Raw genomic sequence first — 20,077 nt, 5'->3', positions numbered from 1 at the left:
GACATCATCAGGCAGCGACTCTGACCGCTTTCCGTACTGCGCATGCGTAAACTGCCGAGTCCTTGGACACACCGATCGCTGTAGGTGAAGCGGTCTCGTAAGGGACGTACTGTCAAAATGCAGACCTGGAACCATCTATACCGCACACTCGCCACGGTAAAGACTCTTTATGTGCCCCCGTACACTGTACTTTGAATATATCCATAGTCCATTAGAATGAAAAGAAAGCGTTTTAGTCAGAAATTCAATGTTATTACTGTGTAGGCCCGACATACTAGCTTGTCAGCATGCACAGTTGTCAGCCCATAAACAAGCGAAGCAGAATGAGTTTATGTATTTAGCTGCATGAATTTACTTGTAACTATATCTCATTTATCGAAAGTGCTAAAGAATATTTACACAACTAACAATGAGTTGTGTAATCTGTCACCATTGGTTGATTTTGCAGGGGCGTGTAGTTTCATGTCCGTGGAGCTTTTTGGTCATTTGCCATTTAACGTTAGGTCACATAATTTTTACTACCACCTTTTTACCTTTTCACCATCACAGGCGTGTTAAATACAACATTAAGTGAGCTGCCTATCTAGAATGTGCCTGTGATGGCCAAAAGTGCTGTCTGTGTAGACTGAAAACTAGGCTTTGAGACAGATATATTTAGGGAAGAAATTAAAAAACAAAAAACGGGGAGAGAGACATTTTATAACATGCTTTGTAATCCATGTGCTGTTCAACTCTACAAAATGTGGACTTCTTTTTCTGTTTATTGAACTAATTATGTTTTTTTGGGGGTTATCATCAGTATTAGACTAAATAAATAAAAATAAAAGTTTTATACTAAAATTACTACTAAATAAAAATTCCCTGTGCCTTAATATTGTCATTAGATTCTCATTGGCAGTGATCTAGTCTAAAGAATTAAAACTAAAGAAAAAAATAATATTCATATTCAATGATTTAACTGTCATTTTATTAGGTTTTTTTTGTGTGATATTTAGCAAAAAATACCATATTTCTTTATATTTTATATAATTTTTTATATAAGTTATATTTAAAAATATATATATACTTTATATTATTTATTTATATTTATATTATGTATATATATATACTGTATATACTGTGTGTGTATGTGTGTGTATATTTATATATATATATATATATATGTGTGTGTGTGTGTGTGTGTGTGTGTGTGTGTGTGTGTGTGTGTGTATTTATTTTTACTATTTAACTATTTAGTATATTTTTATTTCAGTTTTAGTCATTTAAAAACTTTAGGCTTCAATACAATTTTCATCTTTCATTAATACTTGCATGGAGACTTTTGAATCCTGGTACAGCGTTTTGGAGTTTGCCTTTATTGCAACATAATTATGCAACTGTTTAATACTCGTGATTAACTTTCTTTTGAGTTTATTGCTTTACATTTCAATGTTTATTTTCCTCTTTTTGTCCTTTTCTCCCTTTGGACAGTTAGTGGATATTCAGATATTTTCTTTGCCATTTGTAAACATCAAAATAGATAATGCAGAAGATTTACCATATCTGTATTATTTATAGTTTATTTTGGTAGGGACAGATACAGTGAACATAGATTATCTTCTCGAATCAATCCCATGTCAGTATCATAGTGTTTATGGCCAAGGCTAATTCGCAACACCTGTCCCTAGAAGGGCTTTTTATATTAAATATTACAATAGATGGAAAAATGAGAAAAAATAAATAAAAGTGAATACATTAAAAGGTCCAAAAACCAAACCGTTTCGACATGTGTGATCACATGTTATTGTTATAAAATAAGATTCTTTTGTTTCAATTTCTCTTGAACACTCCAGCGAGGACAGCACCTTCCCTGCAAGCTGCACGGAGCCACAGTCCTGTCCGCGAGAACATATGCTGACAAAGCAGCAAGTAAGATGAAGTCACATTTGATTGTAGTAATCGATACTGCTGTATTTACAAATTCTCAGCAATGGCTTTTATTTTGAAGTTAAATGATATGAAATGCGCTAATATGTAATGATATCTTTTGTTCTGTCAAAGTTGATGCTGATGTCACAGTTGTGGGCTCTGGGCCTGGAGGATACGTCGCCGCCATCAAAGCAGCTCAGCTTGGTTTCAAGGTATCAGTTTGACACCCGGTTCACGGATGCCGACGGCTTTTGTTTTGACTGCACTGGTAACACGAGTTTCTTTCACTGTAGACAGTATGTGTGGAGAAGAACGAGACCCTCGGAGGGACGTGCTTGAACGTGGGCTGCATTCCGTCAAAGGTTCGTGATTTAAAAAATTCTGCCTTTTCCCGAAATGCTTTTAACAATGGCTAAATTGATTATTTTTGTCTGTTTAAGGCTCTGCTGAACAACTCGTACCTGTATCACTTGGCACATGGGAAAGATTTCGAAAGCAGAGGCATTGAGAGTAAGTTGAAGTGTAAACATGTGATATGGGTCCGCATAAACATCTTTTATTGTGACTTGCACGTCAAGGACTTGCAGAAGCAAACAGATTTGAACGTTTTCCTTCTGGCTGAGGCCATTTGAACTGTAATAAATTATAGAGGCTTGTAGGTATTTCAAAACTTGTCTTTTTAAAGTGCCCCTATTATTATTTTTTTAGGTCTCCTACAGTAAGTTTAGTTGCGACCAAGATCAAAAAACACATTTTCTCATAACATGCATTGCAACATCACCACTTTTATCACAGTGTCTTAAAGGGATAGTTCACTTTGAAATACATTTTTGGTATGTTTTAGCTTACCTCAAGGGCATCCAAGATGTAGGTGTCTTTTTTTTCAATTTGGATATTTTTAGGTCAAACCGTTCTTGTCTGTCAGTCATATAATGCAGGTCTATGGTCATTATCTCAAAACACATGCACAGAGTCCAAATTAAAACAATTCCCCGTCGTCCAAATTAAACAATTCCCCATCGTAAGTACACATTGATGGCCTAAGACACGAAACGAGCGGTTTGTGTGAGAAAACGAACAGTATATCGTTTTTACCTCTTATACACAGACATGTCCGAGTGATCTGATCTGACGTGCACGCAGACTGGTGCATAGTTATATACACTAGATGTAGCCTTAAAGACATTCGTTCCAATGAACTGCCGTAGACAAGGCGACATCTAGTGTGTATATATCTATGCACCAGTCTGCGCACACATCAGATCAGATTACTCGGACATGTCTGCGTATAAGAGGTAAAAACGATATAAATACTGTTCGTTTTCTCACACAAACCGCTCGTTTCGTGTCTTAGGCCATCAATGTGTACTTACGATGGGGAATTGTTTAATTTGGACGACGGGGAATTGTTTTAATTTGGACTCTGTGCTTGTGTTTTGAGATAATGACCATAGACCTGCATTATATGACTGACAGACAAGAACGGTTTGACCTAAAAATATCAAAATTGAAACTACTGCGGAAAAAAAGACACCTACATCTTGGATGCCCTTGAGGTAAGCTAAAACATACCAAAAATTTATTTCAAAGTGAACTATCCCTTTAAATCATTTGATAAAGGATCCAGTCTCTCTAAACTCCTGCTTTCTGAGAACCTACTCTGATTGGTCAGATGGCCGGTCTGTTGTGATTGGTCTACTCTGCTCTGATTGGTCAGATGGCCCAGTCTGTAGTGATTGGTCTACTCTGCTCTGATTGGTCAGATGGCCCAGTGTGTTGTGATTGGTCTACTCTGCTCTGATTGGTTAGATGGCCCAATCAGGGCTGCGTTCAGCCCCGACAAAACGTTGCACAACGTTTTTTAAACAGAAACGGTGATGCATTGAACACACTGTTCTGATGACGCAAGAGTTGCAACTATGGCAGCTGAGAAGGCTCATTCTTTGTGTTCTTTGTGAAGAATTTTCTGAGCCTGATGAAGTCGGTATAAATATGTGTTTAATACTACAAAATATGCTCGATGTTACAGTTACTGCACTTGCCGCCCAGAACAAAAGAGAACATCCCAATCGAGTGATGGGATTGCTGAAACTGAAATGGAAGCACACATCTTACCTAATTCAGACTAAAATACATCTATTTAGCCTCACATACTGACTTTATTTGTAGTTCATACTGTTTTAATACCCTGTATTTTCTTTCTCATTTTTAGGAAAAGCTCTTAATTACCATTGTTTATTTCTATACCAAATGTCATACACTTGCAATGAAGCTAAAAATATAAACAACTACATCATTATGTTGATATCCTATATTTTTACAATAAAACTTACGTCAAACATGTCTTCTAATATCCTCAGTTGTTGCGTATACCGAGCTGCATCGAACACATTTGTAAATTACTTTCCTTGACCCATTGTGCGAGTTCACTTTAATACTGATTTGTATACATGTTGCTTTATATACATGTTGCTGCTGATTGGACTGCAGTTCTGACACACCCACCAAACAAGAGAAAACGTATCTCAAACCCCGTTGCACACCGGTGCACGCCGTTTCCAGGAAACATGACGTTCAACCCGGAATCCGTAGCAAAACGTTGCGCACCGTTTTGAACTTGAACGTGCCCCAGGTGTGATTGGTCTACTCTGCTCTGATTGGTCAGATGGCCCAGTTTGTTGTGATTGGTCTACTCTGCTCTGATTGGTCAGATGGCCCAGTGTGTTGTGATTGGTCTACTCTGCTCTGATTGGTCAGATGGCCCAGTGTGTTGTGATTGGTCTACTCTGCTCTGATTGGTCAGATGGCCCAGTGTGTTGTGATTGGTCTACTCTGCTCTGATTGGTCAGATGGCCCAGTGTGTTGTGATTGGTCTACTGTGCTCTTGATTGGTCAGATGGCCCAGTCTGTTGTGATTGGTCTACTCTGCTCTGATTGGTCAGATGGCCCAGTGTGTTGTGACTGGTCTACTGTGCTCTGATTGATTAGATGGCCCAGTGTGTTGTGATTGGTCTACTGTGCTCTTGATTGGTCAGATGGCCCAGTCTGTTGTGATTGGTCTACTCTGCTCTGATTGGTCAGATGGCCCAGTGTGTTGTGACTGGTCTACTGTGCTCTGATTGGTTAGATGGCCCAGTGTGTTGTGATTGGTCTACTGTGCTCTTGATTGGTCAGATGGCCCAGTCTGTTGTGATTGGTCTACTCTGCTCTGATTGGTCAGATGGCCCAGTCTGTTGTGATTGGTCTACTCTGCTCTGATTGGTCAGATGGCCCAGTGTGTTTTGATTTGTCCACTGCTTAGAGCGCATGTCAGAAACCATAACATTATATCTGATTTTCAGCTCCAGATCTTCCTCAGCACTTTCATACACAGCGATATTAACAGTAACAATAGTGTGGTTTAACCGCATCAATTCGAGCCGACTGCCGAGTCCTTTGGAAGTGCATCAAAGTGGATTTGCTTTCAAAGAGCAAAAAACAGCATCTTCTCGACATGTTGACAACACAAACCAAACTCTTTCAGTCTCAGCTACAACTACAGGGATCAAGGGTGGGTTAAAGTCAAGTCAAGTTTATTTGTATAGCGCTTTTCACAATACAGATTGTATCAAAGCAGCTTCACAGTATTAAATTAAAATAATACAACAAAGTTTGTTTCAAGAGGAATTTATTGATTGATAAAATTAAATTAAATATCCCCAAAATATCCCCAACTGAGCAAGCCAAAGGCAACATATAAAGTATGTGGGTTCGAGCAGGAAGAAAGACTGGAATTACTCACGACTCGTTTCAGGTTCTTTCTTTTGGAAGACAATAACTCTATTTATTGTGCAGCTTGATCTATGAAACTTTGCAGACCTTCTACATTCATAAACAGCTTTATTGCGCTCTACATAAAAAGTTATATCTGAAAAAGCATAATAGGGGCACTTTAATAATTTTTTTAGTCATTTCCTAATAATTTATTTTTCATTAGTTCAGGGGATCTCACTGAACCTGGAGAAGATGATGGCGCAGAAGAGCGGGGCTGTCAAAGCTCTGACAGGAGGAATCGCACACTTATTCAAACAAAACAAAGTGAGCTTTTTCATTTGTTTTTGAATATTCATTGTTCACATGATGTGGCAGTAAAGCAATAAACCTTTTAAAGCCATACAGAATGATTGTTTTCGATCCATAGGTAACTCATGTCAATGGTTTTGGAATGATAACTGGTAAGAATCAAGTGACCGCAAAGACTGCTGATGGTGAACAAGTCATAAACTCCAAGAACATCCTCATCGCTACGGGATCAGAGGTCACCCCATTCCCAGGCATTCAGGTACATCAGCGATAGACGAGAAGACTTCCAAGCAGAAGCGTTTGATGTTAGCATGTTGCTAAGATAACTGCACAAAACTAATGCGCATAAAAAATATGTAGCAATATTGGGTAAAATGGTACATTTTAAATTATTAAAATATTTTATATTGATTTTTACAGTAAAATACAAAATCTGGTATATAAGAAAAAACATTAATTATAATAATAATTTTATTATACAGTACAGCTGTAAAATGACAATACTAATATTTATAACTCTTAATTTCTTCATTTTCAAACATTAAACTCACATTTTAACAGCTGGTTTTTCTCATTACAGGTTCATTTTGAAACACACAATACATATATTTAATTAAATCGCAGCCTTTGAAATTTGATAATCACACAGTCATATCACTATTTCATTTTTTTATTTTGAATATGTGTGTTAAATCATGTAAATATTTCGTGATCAACATTTTTCTTGCTTCGTACGCCATCTTGTATAATTATGCTCCCTAACAGCCTTTGTGTCAGCATGTTGCGTTCAGATCGTGAATATTAAATCTGAAATATTTTCCCCTTTTGACAGATTGATGAAGAAACTGTTGTCTCGTCCACCGGCGCATTGTCCCTCAAGAAAGTTCCAGAGGAGCTCATTGTGATTGGAGCAGGAGTCATTGGCGTGGAGTTGGTGAGTGGACGATTAGAAGGTTATGGAGTGAATATTACAGAATTTCATCCCCTATTCATCATAAGACTGATCTAAATGATTCATTTTGGTAATGAAAGTGCGTGTTTGTAGCATCTGAGGACTGATGATGCTTCTGAATTGGGTTTGATTATTGAGATCCCTTCTGTTTGTTCCCAGGGGTCCGTTTGGCAGAGGCTTGGATCCAAAGTTACAGCGGTGGAGTTCCTCAGCCACGTCGGCGGAATGGGCATCGACATGGAGATCTCCAAGAACTTCCAGAGAATCCTCCAGAAGCAGGGGGTGAAGTTCAAACTGGGCACCAAGGTCATGGGCGCCACCAAGAGACCCGACGGCAAGATCGATGTGGCGTGAGTGCGGCGTTTCTCCCAAATGATGTTTTAGGATTGAGTTCTTCTAGTGCTTTTGTCCATTATGTAATTTCCTTTGGATAGCGTGGAAGCTGCAGCTGGTGGCAAGAACGAGACGCTCACCTGTGACGTTCTGCTGGTGTGCATTGGCCGCCGTCCATTCACCGGAAGCCTCGGTCTCGAGTCTGTCGGGATCGAACTGGATAACCGCGGGAGAATCCCTGTCAACGGCCGTTTCCAGACCAAAGTGCCCAGGTATGTGGACTTCAAATGAGTTGTCTTGCATTTGTTGCGACAAACAAGTCTTAATTTGTGTTTTTAATCTCTTTTTAGTATCTTTGCCATTGGAGATGTTGTAGCTGGACCCATGTTGGCCCATAAAGCCGAGGATGAGGGTATTATTTGTGTCGAGGGAATGGCAGGAGGAGCTGTCCATATCGACTACAACAGTGTGCCCTCTGTTATATACACACACCCTGAGGTCGCCTGGGTCGGCAAGACCGAGGAACAACTCAAAGAGGATGTGAGTAGACCCGTTGTTATTTTAGCACACCTCTCCATCTTAGATTGTATGTCACATCAAACATTTACTTCTAAAATACATTATTTTCTAGGGTGTGCCATATAAAGTGGGCAAATTCCCGTTCGCGGCAAACAGCAGAGCCAAGACGAATGCTGATACAGATGGACTGGTAAAGATCCTCAGCCACAAGGACACAGACAGGATGCTGGGAGCACACATTCTGGGAACGGTAAGGATAAATCTGCTTTTGCTTTTCCTGTGTAGGATGTTTAATGATATGATAATTCATATATTGGATTTTCATTTTACAGGGGGCAGGCGAGATCATTAACGAGGCTGCGTTAGCTATGGAATATGGAGCGTCATGTGAGGATATTGCGAGAGTGTGTCACGCCCACCCTGTAAGTGTCTCTGAATATGGTTTACTGTTTTTTTATTTTCTCTAAGTTTCAGTTATTTAAGTGTCTGCGTACAGTGTGCGAGGAAAAAACCCTAATGAGCACTCAAATCTTAGCCATTTATTTATTATTATTTTAAATTAAATTAAGTAATGAATAAAAAAGATCTTAAAGTAAAATATTACTATTAATAATAGTAAATAGGGATGCACGATATATCGGCCACCATATCGGTATCGGCCGATATGTACATTTTTTATGTTATCGTTTTTGGCCTAATATAATTTTTTGCCTGATATGTTAAAGGAACACTCCACCGTTTTTTGAAATAGGGCTTATTCACCTTCTTTCCTACATTTAGATAGGTGGGAAAAATGCATTTTTGTGGACGATTACCGGTTTCACTATAAACCACGATAAAATGTACTGACGGTTAGTATTATCGTTCAAAATTTTATTATCATTAAAACCGTGTTTGATTATCGCGATTTTAATAACTCACTGTAAATCCTGTCCAGCCAGCAACAGGCTGACGCAGGCGCAGCACGCAATGTTGTTTTTTTTATTCGAGAAGGAATGGCGGCAGGCAGTGACCGTGCTCGGGAGATTTTTCAGCGTTTTAAGAGGACCAAATCTGAGGTGTGGTCATATTTTGGCTTTTACAAAAGTCCTGAGTGAAACTTAATCGAGGATGGTCACTACAGTAGGGGGGAAACACTTCAAATCTGCCGAGTCCTCTTGTGTGACCATCACCCACTGTTTATAGCAAGTTAACTTACCAAAAGCTACGTCTGGGAAATAATTGGGCACAAAATGTTGTTTTGAGTTGAAATATTTTCTCTCACTCACTTGAAATAAACGTGAAGCTTCCGTGAAGAAAAGTTTGCAGCAAGTGGCTTTGAGCCAAAGTCGAACGAACAAGTTCAAACAAGACTATCATTGTACACTTATTACACCGAATTTTATTTTTTTACCACACAATTACGGGGACATATTGAATTGAGATTAATGTTTTAAATCTTACCTGTTTATAAATCCATTTTGTACAGCGTACAAAACAATCGCCCAAGAACGGAGACACAAGACGGCAAGTTGTATTTGAATGAAACGAGAGAGCGCGTGCGCGTCCGTTGCGATACATGGATGTGCGCTGTGTTATAATGCGTTGCTATTGACGACGGTCATTATAAGGAAGGAAATGCCACAGAATATAATCTTGCTTAAAAAAGTGCATAGAGTTGCTTGTTTTATTTGTTGTTTGTTGATTTTCAAATATGAAACTGTTTTTAGTGTGAGCATCAGTTCTTTTTTAACACTTTCATCTCGTTTTAACAAAACCGTGATAATATTGATCATCACGATAATTTTGGTCACTATAATCGTGATATGAAATTTTCATACCGTCCCATCCCTAGTGCATGCATTGTTTTAGTATGACAGGGTCGGCGCTAGCTTAGCTTAGCATAATGAATGGAATCCTTTGTTGCCAGCTAGCATGTCCTGAGTAAAAGTGATATAAAAAATTAAAAAAACCCACCTAATTACTTCTTGTGGCCTGCGTATTCACAACAAGTACAAATAGCGATGCAGATTAACACTAGACGATTTCCTATGCAGATATTGACTTGGGACTATATTAGGGGGAAGCACAGTGGCCAGTTGCATAAACTGTTAAGACTAGTCTTACAAGTTAGTCATCCAGTTTTATTCTTTAAAACTGTTAATAACTTTTTAAAGTCAGTAACATAAAAATGTAGATTGGTCTAATTTGACACCGAACAGTAAGACTGATTACCCCTACCTAACTTCTAGTTGATCATACTAGTTCTTAAGACACCGTCTTAACATAATGGCTATGTTTATGCAACTGGCCCCAGGTGAAGCACTGCTACTTGGGCGCAGAGATATCACGCCCAAGTAGCAGTGCTTCGCCTGTGCTTCCCCCTAATATAGTCCTTAATATATAAGTCAATATCTGCCTAGGAAATCGCCTAGTGTTAATCTGCATCACTATTTGTACTTGTTGTGAATACGCAGGCCACAAGAAGTAATTAGGTGGGTTTTTAAAAAATGTTATATCACTTTTACTCAGGACATGCTAGCTGGCAACAAAGGATTCCATTCATTATGCTAAGCTAAGCTCACGCCGACCCTGTCAAACTAAAACAATTGCATGCACTGAGACAAAAATGCATTTGCCCACCTATCTAAATGTAGGAAAGAAAGTGAATAAGCCCTATTTCAAAAAACGGTGGAGTGTTCCTTTAAAGTCCCACTCCGAACATATTTTGAGCTATTTTTAAACATTCTCAGTGGTCTTTAAATGATGATTATGCCGTTTTTAGCCAAAATCACAAAACCTGTGCCGTTTTCTGGGACTTCTCTTCAGCAGAGCGGCAGTAGCTCATTAGCAATTCGCCTCTGCGTTGTGGGCGGAGCCGTGGGCGGAGCCGTTGGCTGAAGCGAGATACATAGGCAGCAACAGCCTCTTTCTGTCTTTCTTTGTCAACACAGAAAACATTTCATCACTGGATAGTTTTTTTCGTTTAATTAAAGTGTTGTTTTATGTCAGCTGAATGTCCGGAACGCTTTTCAGAGAAGATAAGGCAACTTATTTAGCACAATTCACACCCAGCGGCAATTCAGAAAAAGAAAAAAAAAATCTCAGAATGCTCCACATGAAACTTTGGTCTTCCGACCTTTTACCGCCGTGTCGATTTATTCTGATTAATATGTGCGAGGGAGAGAGAGCAAGACAGCGCTTAGTTTGGAGACGGTGAGGTCTTGTTTACATTTTCGCCTGGCTCCGAAGACAGAGAGTGCGCGCGCGCGCGTCCGGGTCTCTCTCTCTGCTCGTTCTTTCAGGTATAAACATGTCCTGTCACAAGCGCAGCAGTTCATCTACATTACTCACCGATCAAATAAGACTTTGGCGGGACAAAAATTCACTTTGGCGGGCGCTAAAACAAGTTCAATGCAGGAAAATTCATGCGTGAATTTAACTGAGTAGTACATGACTCTCAACAGCACTCGCACAAATGCGACCACATAAAATTTTAACTCGCACACTCAAAAAATGGTCGCAGTCTGGAACCCTGGAACGTAATCCATTCATCTCTCAACGCAACATGTTTTGGTAAAGCATGAAAGCTAATACCAATATCTCTCCTCTTAGCATTGCAACCCGGGCGGGGCGGAGGGGAGTATGAGCTTGTGGCCCCGCCCAGTGGAGTTACTACGTCACAACTCCAGTCTATTTTAGCCGGCATTTTAGCGTCTGCTACTGATTCACAGCCATTTGAATGCAGAAATACTCAGAAATACAACTTTGAGCTTATTTTTCTCAAGATATGTCCTCTAGCATAAGAAAAATGCCACAAGAACATGTTAACACCTAGAAAAACATGATTTTCATCGGAGTGGGTCTTTAAAGCCAATAAATTATGGATTATTTCCTTCAGCTGAGACGCTTCAGATGTGCATCTTGTTTGCCATGATGCTTTTGAATTGTTTGAAATATAATTAGAACCACTTAAAAAAAAGAAAAAAACGTTAAGTGCAACATGTGTTAGTCATATCGGCTACATAAAATAATAATGAGAACATTATAATTGTGTGCTTGGGATGTGGCTTTTAATGGTGAGACTTGTTTTTGTAATCAGGCTCTCAAAAATTATATAATAACTTTTTGAAAAGATTGATCGGCCAATATATCGGTTATCGGCTTTCAAATATAAAGAATTATTGGTTATCGTACCGGACAAAATGTTCATATTGGTGCATCCCTGATAGTAAATTGCAACATTGTTGTGTTGTTGTTGTTGTTGTTTTTTTTCAAATGTGATAACCAGCTTTTCCAAGTGTCTCTGAATATAGTCTACAGAATTTTTTTTTTTTTTTTTTTTACTTTATTTTCTCTATTAAGTTACAATTATTAACACTAATCTTGGCCATTTTGGGCCAAAAACAAATTTCATGTTTAAAAATATCTTGATTTAAAAGAATAAAATAGTAATAATAAATTGCAACATTGTTTATTTTTCAAATGTGTTACCTATATTTTTCCTCTTTGTAAAAGACTAAAAGCAGGAAGGATGGGAGGCTTTCGGGTTTAGCTTTACTGTACCTGATGACAGTCTCTTCCTTTGTTGTCTAAACAAAATTAACAGAATGTGGTAGAACTGCAGTTATGCTTAATATTAGAAGAAAATATACATACCGGTAGCACAAAAATTAATAAAAGCATATTACGAAAGAATACATTTAAATATTCATTATTACTGTTATTAATAATTTTTGCCCACCTCACAAGTGTCTCTGAATATAGTGTTTTTCTCTACTTTATTTTCTCTATTAAGGTACTATTATTAATAGTCATTCTGAAGAATGAGCGCACTAATCTTGGCCATTGTTTTTTGCATTTTTTTTGTTGTAAAATAATATTAAAATTACTTTTAAAAATGTTGTTTATTATTACTACTACTATACTACTACTACTAATAATAATAATAATAATATATTTTTTAAATGTGTTTTTTTTAAATAATTGTAACATTTGTTTTTTAAACGTGTTAATCAACCTCTTCCTCTTTTCCCAGACTGTATCAGAGGCCTTTAGAGAAGCCAACCTTGCTGCTTCATTTGGAAAAGCGATCAACTTCTAGATTTTCTTCACATACACTTGTATATAAATACACTATAGTATCTGCTGCATTTTTTTCTCCACCAAAAGAAAATCACACAATTTGTAGTTCTTCAATCTCTGGGCCTTCAGATGTACCCTTCATGCAGACATCCAGAATAATCCTGTAAAACATATAGTCTGTTATTTAAATGTTCTAATAAAGGAGTTTGGACCTTCGCCTGATCCAGAAAAATATTGTTTGGATTTTATAAATCAGTGTTGTTCAAGTTTCATGCCGGTGGTCATAAATAGTCTCCTGAACACCAAAGCAATAACTGTGATGGTTGGAAAAATTAACTTTGGCTGTATTGATACACATGGGGGATGAATAAAAGAAGTGTCATTATGCATTCATTAAGGGGTGCTGTGAATAACAGTTTAGGAGTTATGAGGTTTTAAAAGATGATTTAATGCAGCTTGTGGGGAGAAGTTGAAGGTTGCGTACATGTTCTGGGTTTTATAGAAAGAAGGAATTTGTTGCATGCTGTCAAATTAATCATCCATCAATATTAATGTGCGAAGAACTGAAGATCATTAACTGCAGCGCAGAAGTCACTTCTTTTTTAATAGGGAAGTAAACATCCATGAATTTATTTTATTCTTAGGGTTTACAGTAAGTCTGCATTTATAGTTATTTTGCAGATTTGCCTTCCCTTGTTTGCATCGGGATAAGACATGATTTGAAAGAACAATATGCTAAAATATGAACAATATGCTCGTTTAGTGATGCATGAATTTATGAGTTTACCTGCAGTTCCTCATCAGACCATCAGAGGTCATTATTGTCCCTCACAGAGCGCAATAACCAAAGTTGGTTTATCACATGTTCCTCTCAGAAAGAGCCCACTCAGCCCAGATAGATTCTACTTTTGTCTTAATTTAAACAGTTAATTCCTGTAAACTTAACTTCTGTTTCTGAGATGTTTTGCTTAAACTGTGCTTATGCAAGGATTCCTAAAAATAAAATGCTCATTGGTTTGAAATTTTGCCTATTTAATGCAAATTTAAATGTTTTCAAATACATTCTGGGGTTAATGTGCATGTGCCTGCTTAAGATACCTCATATTAAATTGATAAAGAAAGGCCATAACAAGTTATCACTAATGGCTTCGCTCAATTTAGATGACCTTCCTGCAATCATGCCCAGCTGAGACCTTCATGTCTCGCCCAGCGGGAGCTGTTGTGACTAAAAAGCAGGAAGCATGGGCGTAGATTACGCGGGGGACGTGTCCCCCCCACTTTTTATAAAATGTAAATTCGTCCCCCGCACTTTTTCATAGGGCAAGTGTGTCCACCACACCCGGTTTTCGCGGGTGTGCATAGCCTACATCGAGATTTAAAATCCAAAGAGTCAAGTCTATCTACATACGTGACTTTCACGTTTCCATGGTAATCAGTCACTCGTGCATCACGACACGCCCATGCTCGCACCCGCGCCCAATCCATTTTTTTTCATAGAGGTTGCAATGAGTTCAAAACGACAACAAACTCTTCAGTCTTAACTCGATCCTTTTTCACGAAAAAGTCAAGCGCTGTAAGTAAGTTGCCATGTGGTATCTGAATTGTGTTGCACAATGATGAATAACTCTGCCTATTTCTCTTGTTGAATAATTAACAAGTTTCGTTGTAAATTGAAAATATTCACTACCCGCACAAACGTGCGTTTATTTTCAATCTTTTTTTATTCGTAATGTCTTTTATTTTCACAGATGTTATCAAAGCCCTTCAAATTAGAATAAACATGGTGATTGTTAGCCTAATGCTGAATTTGTATTTTCATGCATTAACAGCCTGCTTGAATCAGGCAGTGTTGTAACATGTGTACATGATGACAAAATTTAAGTTCTCTTGAAAAAGCCTAACCAGAAAGTTTGAAGTAGTTTTAAAAGCTTGAAGTTTGAAGGTTTTCAATTGGAAAGTTTTAGTTTAGTAAGACAGACAGGCAGATAGATAGATAGATAGATAGATAGATAGATAGATAGATAGATAGATAGATAGATAGATAGATAGATAGATAGATAGATAGATAGATAGATAATAAATAATATTAATAATAAATAGGGAATTACAGATAATGCAAGGATGATTCTGATTTAATTTAATTTAATGTTAAGTGGCGATTGATAGCCTATAGTTGATAATAATACACTGACGGTAACAAAGTTTCAATTTGAAATGAAAGATGGAGCATAGGCTACATTTAATAAAATTAAGGAAAAAATGCCCTTTATAAAGGTAAAAAACTTATTCTGATAAAAATGTTTTCCAACAGTGATGTAATAATTGTAGTTTGAATAATTGTAATGTGATGATCAAATATCATAGGTTTGGGCGGTTGGCGGGTGGATTATTTATTTTTAACAGCAGATTCGGGTGACTCAAAGTGCACCAGATTAATGCATTTATCTTTAAAATGTACACAGACCCCCCTAGGGTACCGAGCTCCACCCACAAACACAGTATGCTATATGATGGTCTATGAAAAATACAAATTTCATTATCTTATTATTAAAATGCATGATCAGGATTTTACCACTTCCGCCTAGTTTTGAGCCAGGAAAAACCCTGCATGTGCAATATAAAGTAATGAACATCGTTCTTTCTTTCTGTTTTATTGCTTTAAAAATAAATAGCATATTAAGCCAATTAAGCAAAAACCTGTCAACAAAAGTCTGAAAAAAACTGGTATTACACTTGACATTCTGTCCCCCTCACTTTTGAAATGATGGCTACGCCCCTGGCAGGAAGGATGGGAGGCTTTCAGATGTACCTGATGACAGTCTCTTCCTTTGTAGTCTAAACAAAATTAACAGAATGTGGTAGAACTGCAATTATGCTTAATATTAGAAAAAAATATATATACCGGTAGCACAAAAATTTATAAAAGCATATTACGAAAGAATATTAAACATGGCACAAATTCTAGATGTTTTTTATAGCTTTCTTATTAACCTTGTGAGCGGGACGGTTCCATATATGGGATTCTTATCCCTATGCCCCAAAGAGTACGGTCCCACATGGGATTTGGAATGTTCAGTGACGTCACGTGACATAACAGCCAGATGATTCAAACAGAGTTGCCAGATTGGCCGGTTTTGCAATCTATTTTGCGGGCAAAAATGGGTTTGGGCGGGTGGATAAAAATTGGGCTGGTTTCGGATCAGAACATAGTAGATTGCGGGGTTTCCAAACTTAGGTAGCTGTCAATGCGGTTCATGACCTGTTCATGACACTTTTTCTTGGTCAGCGGCAGCGCCAACACAGATTTGAATATGATTTTGTCAAAGGTTTAGCAGCTAATAGACAAACGAAATGGAATAAGATCGCGTGGGTGTTTGAATCGAGATCACAGACTTTTAAAGATGAATCGTGCAAAATAAAACAATTTAATTTGAATTAATATCTGTAATATTCTGTAATAAAAAATAAATAGATTTTAAAATCATTAAAAAAATAAATAAATAAAAAACGCGATATTTAGGTGAATCGATTTTTTTCTCCCAGCCCTAATATGCATGTTTCATGTTGCCATTTGAAATAACTGAAATGTTAAAGTGGGTTCTTTTTATGTCCATATCTACTCGATGTTTTTATGTTACTGGATGCTTTTGTTCCAAGCGACTTTTAAGTGAAAATAAACAGACTCATTGATAGCCTAAGTTGATTGCATTATTTTCCATAACATAAGCTTATAGTTTAATAGTAAGCCTAGAATAGTCTGACTGAAGTCAGTGCCTACTTTTGCGTTCATTTAATTGAATCTAAAATCGGATAGGCTAACGCCGCCTTCACACTGGCAGTTGAAATCAGCTCCGTAATACGCAATACGCCCCCAGCGGACGTCGTACTACCGTTGAAAAGCTTCGGAAGCGAGTAGAACAAAAATGGCGGAGAGATTAACGGTTGATTTTGTCAGTGTCAGAATGTACAATTCTGTATGATCTCTCTGATGAGGGTTATAGAGACATTAATCGGAAGGCTGATGCGTGCCGTGCGTGGAGGAAAGTTCCCCAGGACGTTGATATGTCAGGTCGGCTAAATGTGATATAGTGGTATGGTCACCGTGATTTTGCCAATGTGATCTATCACGTGACAAGCGTGACGCGTTGCCATGGAAACATTAAGGGGAACATAACATTCTAAAATAACGATCGCCTTGAAAAAACTCACTCTGGGGGGTCAGTTAGAATATTTAACATTTACGCTTGAAAGGGTTAACAGACATTGAAATTGTATATTAAACACAAATTCAATTCTCGTTTGAAGATGTTAAAGCGGGATTTACTTTATTTCTTAACGACTAGCTGAAACATCCTTGACTGAACTGAACACACTTCAGACTTTTTCCAACGACTGGAGCAGATTGAACGCCACAGACTGAACGTTTCGCGTCGGGGTCCTGATCACCCTGTCGGGTTTTATTCTGAGATAGGCCTAACAACCGGCTGGATGTATCCCTTGTTATCCCTTACTTATATTATATCATATTAGATTAGATTAGATTAGATTAAAAATAAAATTATATTATATTATATTATTTATTATTTCTCTTTTATATTTTTTATGAAAAGCAATGTCACCTCACAACAAGAAGGCCCACGGTTCAAGCCCCGGATGAGCCAGGAGTCCTTTCTTTGTGGATTTTGCATGTTCTCCCTCTGTCAGTTTGGGTTTCCTCCGGGTGCTCCGGTTTCCCCCACACTGTCCAAATGCAGTTTAGGTAGATTGGATTTGATAAATTGGCCTTAGGAGTGTGAGGGCGCTTTCACACTGGCAGTTTAGTGCGGACCGGGGCACGGTTCGCATGAAAAATCGCTAATGTGAACGCTGTCAGCGGACCCGGGTGCGCACTAGAGTACCGAACCTGAGATAACCTGGAGGAGGTGGTCTAAGCTCGGTTGCTCCCGAACCGTGGCGCGGTTCGCGTTAATGTGCAAGCAACACGGACTCGGTGCGCGCTTGTTCAGGAAGTATAGTATCCCGCGCATGCGTATCACTGTCGCATCAGTGAAAAATCTTCTGCGAGCAGCAGAAACACGGCGTCCCCTGGATATGTGCTGAATTACACCATGTAATGAACATAAACGTATTGTCTCTCACTATGTTGTGCATAATAGCACCAAAAAAACAGACAAATTACAGCTATGCTCAGTCGAGTTGTATTCTCCATGCGTTTGCGATGACGTAAGATCACTGCAAACGCACCTGGGTTCGATACAACTAATTGAGTGTGAAACCAGACCAACGCTGCGGGGGGCGCCGGGAACTAGCGCACTCGGGTTCGGACCGCAGCAAACGAACCCAGTGGAAAAACGCCCTGAGTGTGTCCCAGCATGGAGAATACAACTCGTGTGAGGAAACAATGATATTCGAAAGTGATACGCATGCGCGGGATACTATACTTCCTGAACAAGCGCGCACCCGAGTCCGTGTTGCTTGCACATTAACGCGAACCGCGCCACGGTTCGGGAGCAACCGAGCTCAGACCACCTCCTCCAGGTAGTCTCGGGTTCGGTACTCTAGTGCGCACCCGGGTCCGATGACAGCGTTCACATTAGCGATTTTTCATGCGAACCGTGCCCCGGTCCGCACTAAACTGCCAGTGTGAAAGCGCCCTTAAGGGCGTTTTTCCACTGGGTTCGTTTGCTGCGGTCCGAACCCGAGTGCGCTAGTTCCCGGCGCCCCCCGCAGCGTTGGTCTGGTTTCACACTCAATTAGTTGTATCGAACCCAGGTGCGTTTGCAGTGATCTTACGTCATCGCAAACGCAATCAAACAATGATATCGACAGTGATACGCATGCGCGGGATACTATACTTCCTGAACAAGCGCGCACCCGAGTCCGTGTTGCTTGCACATTAACGCGAACCGCGCCACGGTTCGGGAGCAACCGAGCTCAGACCACCTCCTCCAGGTAGTCTCGGGTTCGGTACTCTAGTGCGCACCCGGGTCCGATGACAGCGTTCACATTAGCGATTTTTCATGCGAACCGTGCCCCGGTCCGCACTAAACTGCCAGTGTGAAAGCGCCCTTAAAGCCTGTTTTATGCTTCTGCGTCGAATCGACGGCGTACCCCCGCGGACCCCTCTGCGTCGACGCGAACCTCGACGCGACCCCTCCGCCGTAGCTTGACGTGCACCTCCAAAAAATTGTAACTACGCGTCGCGGTGACGCAGACCGCAGGGGCTGTGATTGGTCAGATTATACATCATTTCCGGAGTAAAATATATTAAAATAGAAAACAGTCATTTTAAATTGTCATAAAATATGTTTTGTTTTATTGTTTTTTATATACTAAACACAGCCTTGGTGAGCAGAAGAGACTTCTTTTAAAAACATTAAAAATCTTACCGATCTAAAACTTTTGACCGGTAGTGTATATGTATATATTTATATATATTCTTTTCTTTTTTTGTTGTTGCTAGAAATAAACTTCAATCAATCAAATCAATGTTTGTTTTGAAAAAAAGTTTGTTGTTTATTTACAATACAATGTTCACGGGTACATCATGGATATCAAGTAATTAACCAAGTCTGCCACGGGACACTACATTATCCTGCCATGGCACCGTGGTCGAACCCATTTTGTAGCCCAACCCGGTGATCTGTTGGTTTGCACCCGAAGATAAAATCTTTAAAGTCACTGCCAGTCTCTGAGCGAGGTCAATAGGCATACTGTGTGTAGTCTGATGCTGTATTAACGGCTTTAAACGATGAACAAGATCGTCAAATCGACCTTTCGACATCCGAAAATACTTAAAGTGCATTTCTTCGTCCAAGTCCCTCAGCGGTCGAACAACCGTAACAAATTCGCCAATCCTTCCCCTGTCTTCGTGCACTGGTCGTACAGACCACCTTCGCTGACGTCTTCTTTTTCTTCTACGATTAAACATTTGCAATAAAATCATTTGTTGTTCAACGTTGATTAGCTCCAGCTGCGACAACACTCTCTCTCTTTCGCTCGCCATTGTCGGAAATGAAAAAGCGGAACCGGCGCATGGAACCAAAACAAACTAGGAAAGAGATTCGCGAACCACACCACCCCCCCAGCGTTCTGGCGGTGAAATGCACCGCGATGCAACGCAACCCGACGCAGAACCATAAAACGGTCACGACGCCGTTGGAGTGACGGCGTAGCTACGCCGTGGAGTTGACGCAGAAGTCAATTAGTATTATTGGGTTGCGTAAGGAAGGGCATCCG

At 39.2% G+C, this 20,077-nt stretch overlaps 1 protein-coding gene across 1 annotated transcript; it reads left to right on the top strand.

The window, feature by feature from the left end:
* dld (deltaD) lies at positions 1-13,054 on the top strand. The gene is made up of 14 exons (XM_082159325.1): positions 1-156; positions 1,833-1,908; positions 2,041-2,120; positions 2,202-2,270; positions 2,349-2,418; positions 5,885-5,985; positions 6,089-6,229; positions 6,803-6,904; positions 7,082-7,272; positions 7,357-7,527; positions 7,606-7,795; positions 7,887-8,024; positions 8,107-8,196; positions 12,792-13,054. The coding sequence occupies exons 1-14, from the start codon at positions 118-120 to the stop codon at positions 12,855-12,857; spliced, it is 1,524 nt and encodes a 507-aa protein (XP_082015451.1). The 5' UTR covers positions 1-117; the 3' UTR covers positions 12,858-13,054.
* The last annotated feature ends 7,023 nt before the right edge of the window (positions 13,055-20,077 follow it).

The sequence above is a fragment of the Leuciscus leuciscus genome, assembly GCF_965113295.1.
Source record: "Leuciscus leuciscus genome assembly, chromosome: 25".
Lineage (NCBI taxonomy): Eukaryota > Metazoa > Chordata > Actinopteri > Cypriniformes > Leuciscidae > Leuciscus > Leuciscus leuciscus.
Note: the sequence above shows the minus strand (reverse complement) of the source record. Positions and strands in the feature narration are given on the sequence as shown.